The 5652-nt window shown below is 43.9% G+C and overlaps 1 protein-coding gene across 1 annotated transcript; it reads left to right on the top strand.

The window, feature by feature from the left end:
- Positions 1 to 2694: 2694 nt before the first annotated feature.
- Positions 2695 to 3947, top strand: LOC114616083 (TD and POZ domain-containing protein 1-like). The gene has a single exon (XM_028761618.1). It carries the CDS (start codon positions 2701 to 2703, stop codon positions 3796 to 3798), a length of 1098 nt encoding a protein of 365 aa, XP_028617451.1. The 5' UTR covers positions 2695 to 2700; the 3' UTR covers positions 3799 to 3947.
- Positions 3948 to 5652: the final 1705 nt, after the last annotated feature.

The following is a 5652-nucleotide window of genomic DNA, read 5'->3' as shown; positions in this document are numbered from 1 at the left end:
GGAGTTGGGAGAGGAAGAGAAAAAAGGAAGAAGAGGAGCTAGAGAGGGCAGAGAAGTAGTAGGATGGAGAACCACACAGGTATGGAGAGCACTCGTGGGGAACAATTTATAAACTTATAATTACGTTAGCTAATTGGGATACGACTCTCTTTGTATGGGCATCTTGTTATTAATCATTATCAAACATATAAAGCCTTTGATTAATTTATAAGAATTAGAGTCCCATTCTCTTACTGGGCCTGCATGGATGGCGGAATAGTCTGGGCAATGCCCTGCCTTGCAGAGACAGCGTGGAAGATTGGCAGAGCCATCTCTCACGCTGGCAACTAGTGAGTGGCAGGGCTGGTGTTTCTGGCGGGCTGGTTCTAGCTGCAGCTCGCACATGGTCTCAGGCCAAGAAACATGGCAGCTGGGCTAGGCAGAGCCGCTGCAGCTAGATAGTCGGATGAACCAGAGGCCAGTTTTAAATAATGACCACATCACAACCATCCATCATGTTCAAGTAGGCTTTATCCCAGGAATGCAGGGATGGTTCAATAGTAGGAAATCTGTCAATGTAATCCACTATATAAACAAACTCAAAGGAAAAAAAAAAACTAATAATCATCTTGCTAGATGCTGAGAAAACATTTAACAAAATTCAACATCCCTTCATGGTAAAATTCTTAGAAAGATCAGGAATTCAAGGCCCATTCCTAATCATAGTAAAAGCAAGATACAGCAAACCAGTAGTCAACATCAAACAAAATGGAGAGAAACTTGAAGCATTCCCACTAAGGTCAGGGACTAGACAATAGTCACTTTTACAATACACACATTAGAAAGTCAAATGTTCTGTCACCTCTGGAAGTAAGTCTGGTTAAGGCATCTTCAGTTGAGATACCAGTGTCCAGAAACTGTGAAAGATGTGATTCCAGTCTTTGAAGGACTCTGATCTGAGGCAGGGGTTCCTTCCACCAAGGTCTTAAAAGAACCTGATAAGAAGTCACTGATACTAATAGTAGCAATAAGTCTAAAGGAGGAAACAAAAATCAAAGCCAATTGATTGATTTATCCTGAGGGATGAGAAGCATTGGAGCCAGCCATACAGGGGAACTGAGAATGGCAAGGCTGATTGAATCACTGTGGTTATTTCTGTGTCCTCTAGACTATAAGTCTAAGACACAGAGAACTGGGGAGATGAGAAATGTAGGCAGAGTTTCCACTTCATTTTTCATAAGGGCAGTAATAATAAACCCTAACCTTTGATATCTCTTGAATATAGGCTCCAGTCCTTAGGAAACAGCAAAATCTCTCCCTTTTCAAGACCAGCAGAGTAAGCATGGCAGTTTCAAGTCTGAAGAGGACAGAAATCACCTGTAGAGGATGCAGACCATGAGGTATTGATAAATTGAATCCTGCCAATTAAAGTGATTGAATTAAGAAGCATCTAGGATATTTTTCAACCACACCCTTAAGTGACTCTGGAAATGAATTTCTAAGGAGGATTTCCTGGGAGGGAAGTACAACACCACCAACCAAATTGGGAAGAGTCAAAACAAGGTCTGTGGGACTAAATGGAAAAATACATAAGAACGAAGAAAGCCACCTTTAGAGGTCTGAGGCTCTCCCTCCTGCCCACCATATAGGAGTTCTTCCACATGCCCTCCATTTTGTGAATACTCAGATTTCTGACAAGTTAAGGTAAATATCCCTTCCCTGATCATGTTTATGACAGGAGTCAGTGTAAGTCCAGCACAAGGTAAAAAAATAGATGTGCAGAGATTGACATGATCCCTTCATTTATGGATGATTGACTGCAATATGCAATTGCACCGGTGCCGGCTATTCTTCTTGTCTATGTTACCTGTGGACTTAAGTAACATACAAAACTGGAGGGCTCGACTTTTAAAATTTTTTGCATAAATTGAAGTAGATAGATCCCATTCAAATAGAGAAAAACACACACCTTTAATCTGACTCTTGAGGCAGCAAACACACACCTTTAATCCAGATCTTGAGACTAGAAGACACACCCTTAACTGGGCCACACCTTCTGCTGGAGGCCTATATAAGCACACAGATGAAGGAAGATTGATGTCTATGACTGCTCCCTCTCATCTTCCTAGCAAGGCCATTTCTTCACTGACATTAGGCCCTAATTCTTCAGAATTCCAGTATATACTGAAGAGCATTGGAGACTTCAAACCTCATGGACTAAGTAAGTACTGGTTCTAGCCTTGTTATATTAGATGGACCTCAGCCTGTATGTTATTTTCATTTATCCTCTTTCTATTTATATAGAGGAATTCATTTTGTAGGTTCTCTACAGGACCCTGACTAATACAGCACACTTAAAATAAGACTGTATAAAAATTCCCAAATTCTTCCAAAGTTGAATAGAATAGCCAAGACAAGTTATCATTGACCTAAGATTCAATAATCAAACACTCACACACTCACACTCATATCATACACACACTCATACACACATAAACACAGAGAGAGACTGGGAGAAAGACAGAGGGGGAGAGGGAGGGAGGGAGGGAAGGAGGGAGGGAGGGGAGAGAGAGGGACAGAGAGAGAGAGAGAGAGAGAGAGAGAGAGAGAGAGAGAGAGATCTAAAGTGTATCTATAATTGTATCCAAGAGGATCAAGAGTAAATAACGTGTAGTTCTTCTTTTCAGATCAACTTTAACACCCAAACTACCTCCAGCAGAAATGTCAGGGGACCTGGAAGCCAAGAACTGGGGCTATACACAGATCAGTGTTCAGAAATTCTGCTGTGAGTGGACCATTAGCAACTTTTCATTTTGCATGGGGGGAAGTAGGAAAGAGATTACAAGCCCACTATTCTCATTAGAGGCAAATGAGGAAGTGGCATGGTGTTTGAGAGTACACCCAAATGGGGTTGATGAAGAAAGCAAAGATTACCTGTCAGTTTTCCTGGAGTTGCTCAGCCACCCAGAGAGCCCAGTTTGGGCAAAGTATGAGTTCTGGATCATAAATTGCCAAGGAGAGAAATTTCAACGTATGAAGAGCCCCAATGTCAAAAGCTTTCTGCAAAACGAAAAGAGGGGATTCAAAAAGTTTATCCTTCGAGATCCACTCCTCTCCAATCCGCATTGGCTTCTCCCTAAAGACCAGCTCACCCTCTGCTGCAAGGTGAGCATAGTTGGAGGTTTCTACAGTATGCCTGGACAGAACATGAAACCTGAAATCAAGGATTCGAGGCACAGGTGGACAGATGACCTAGGGGAGCTGTGGAAGAATTCCCTCTTCTCAGACTGCTGCCTGTTGGTAGATGGCCATGAATTCAGGGCTCACAAGGCCATCCTAGCAGCTCGCTCTCCAGTTTTCAGAGCCATGTTTGAACATGAAATGAAGGAGAAGCTAACAAACCGCATTGAGATCCATGACCTGGATCCCCAAGTCTTCAAGGAGATGATGGGCTTCATTTACACTGGGAAGATGCCACACTTCCACAGCCACTCCATGGCCACTGGTGTGCTGGCAGCTGCTGACAAGTATGGCCTGGAGGACTTGATGGCCATGTGTGAGGATGCCCTCTGCAGGAACTTCTCTGTGGAGAATGCAGCATACACTCTCATCCTGGCTGACCTCCACAGCAGAAACCACCTGAAGACTCAGGCCCTGGATTTCATTTCACTTCATGCTTCTGAGGTCTCTGAGACCTCAGGGTGGAAGTCAATGGTGAAGTCACATCCCCACTTGGTGGCTGAAGCGTTCCACTTCCTGGCTTCTGCACAGTGTCCTTTCTTGGAGGCTAAAGTCCACACAGGAACTAGCCAGCTATGATCTACATCTCTCTTCCAACAGCAACAACCAGTGAGGTTAACAACGACTTCTGATTGGAGAATGGTATTTTGGGAGCATTTATACTGAATCTGGGGAAGGCAGCATGGTAGCTCAGGGTTTGAAACAGCTGTAATATGTGAGAATGACTGGTGGGGGAAGGGCAGCACTGCTGTTTGGGATATTCTACCTGACATCTACCCTGTTAATGTTCTTGCTTGGTTTTTGTCTGATGTCTTGGAAAACTGGGATTTAATTTAGGTGCTGGCCCTAAGCACAGCCCAACTGAGTTTCTCCAGAGAAACCTGTCTGCATTGGACTGAGCAGAAGAGAAGACCGGGGCCAGAGGAAAGGAGAAATCAAACATGAGTGTTTACTCATCCGAGAAGGATAGACAATGAAGATTTTCTTTTTTAAGACTCAGTTTGTGGGACCACAGCTGCAAAACAGTTACTACTCTCTCAGAGAATTCTGTTTAAGTAACAAGCACACACATTGAGTTTCAACCACCTGTAAGTGGTGATTCAGAGGATCTGAGGCCCTCTTCTGGTCCCTGTGGCCAAAAACAACTCTGTAAATAAAACCTTAACCAAATAAAATATTATACGAATGAAACTTTTCCAATCAGTCTGATTTCCAGAGATGTTTTTGTTCAGAGTAGCCACGTGTAGTCCAATCAGCCATGCTCAGCTGTGGATGTTTGTGCAGACCCCTCACTGTCCTACCAGTAGTAGAAACCCTTGGTTTCTTTCTTGGAATTTAATGTTGGCAGATGACAACCATCATTCTCAATGGACCCAGATCATCTATCATCATGTCATCATCACCATTATGACAACCGAGAAGAGTAGGCTAAAGTGGGGTAGGGAGGTCCTACACCTTCTGGGACAGAAGTGTTTGTGGGTCAAGGCATGCAAAAAATCTTTTATGTGTTTTGAAAATATTAGTAGGGATTGATTCTTTATGGATTCGTACTCCCAAGGCCGGTGGTTGTATTACTTCCTAATGCTGTGCCTCCTTAATACAGTTCTCCATGTTGTTCTCCATGAGCTGTTAAATTACTTCATAACTGTAATGTTGCTACTGTTATGAATCATACTGTAAATAGCTGATATTCTTCCCATATCCTGTGGATCCCACAGATCCTAACCTTGTAACCTCCCCCACCCCACTCTTTGATCTGTCACAGCCTTCAAGACAGACCTGTACCTTCCCTAACACCTAACACAAGTGTCACTCCTTCCATGGTAACAGAAGGCTAAAGGCAGATCCAGGCCTCTCTCTTTGCTCCCCCACTTACTATTTCCCCATTCTCATTCCCAGCTCTATAGCAGGAAGTCTGCTGTGCTTTTTCCTGTTTGTTTCCTGTAATGCACCAACACCAATGGATCACAGAAACTTCTCCCCCAAAATTCCTTACCCCAACTCAGCCCATCACCCAGCCTCCATCCCCAGCAGGCATTGCTTTCCGCCTGCCTACATCTGCTGTGAGCCCCACACACAATTCATTCTTAAGCTCCTTCCCCCCTAACTCCTTGCTGAATTTGAGCCCCTAACTCCAGCATGTACTCACTGATAACCATGGACAAATCCTGACAGGGAAGAATAGAAACTTCCTGTAGGTCTGCCCCCCCCTTCAGTTTTTGGAGAACCACAACTACCAGTCTAGTCCTCAATTCTATTGCGTGACCTTTTGTGTGACCTCTTTTCACTGTCTCCCCGAATTCCAAGGAGACCAAATAAGCAGATTCTGGTGCAGAATCTCCTCCCTCCTGTGAACCCCATCATACTTCTAACCTATCCCCATTCCTATGTGTCATCTCCCTATACCCAGAAACCTTGAACCCCCAGTGGCCA

The sequence above is a fragment of the Grammomys surdaster genome, unplaced genomic scaffold (assembly GCF_004785775.1).
Source record: "Grammomys surdaster isolate TR1022 unplaced genomic scaffold, NIH_TR_1.0 262642, whole genome shotgun sequence".
Taxonomy (NCBI): Eukaryota; Metazoa; Chordata; class Mammalia; order Rodentia; family Muridae; genus Grammomys; species Grammomys surdaster.
The sequence above is the reverse complement of the archived record's forward strand: the minus strand, read 5'-3'. Positions and strand labels throughout refer to the sequence as shown.

What these genes read in the sequence shown, in the direction of transcription:
- LOC114616083 (XM_028761618.1), top strand. Translation starts at nt 2,701, where the DNA reads ATGTCAGGGGACCTGGAAGCCAAGAACTGGGGCTATACACAGATCAGT.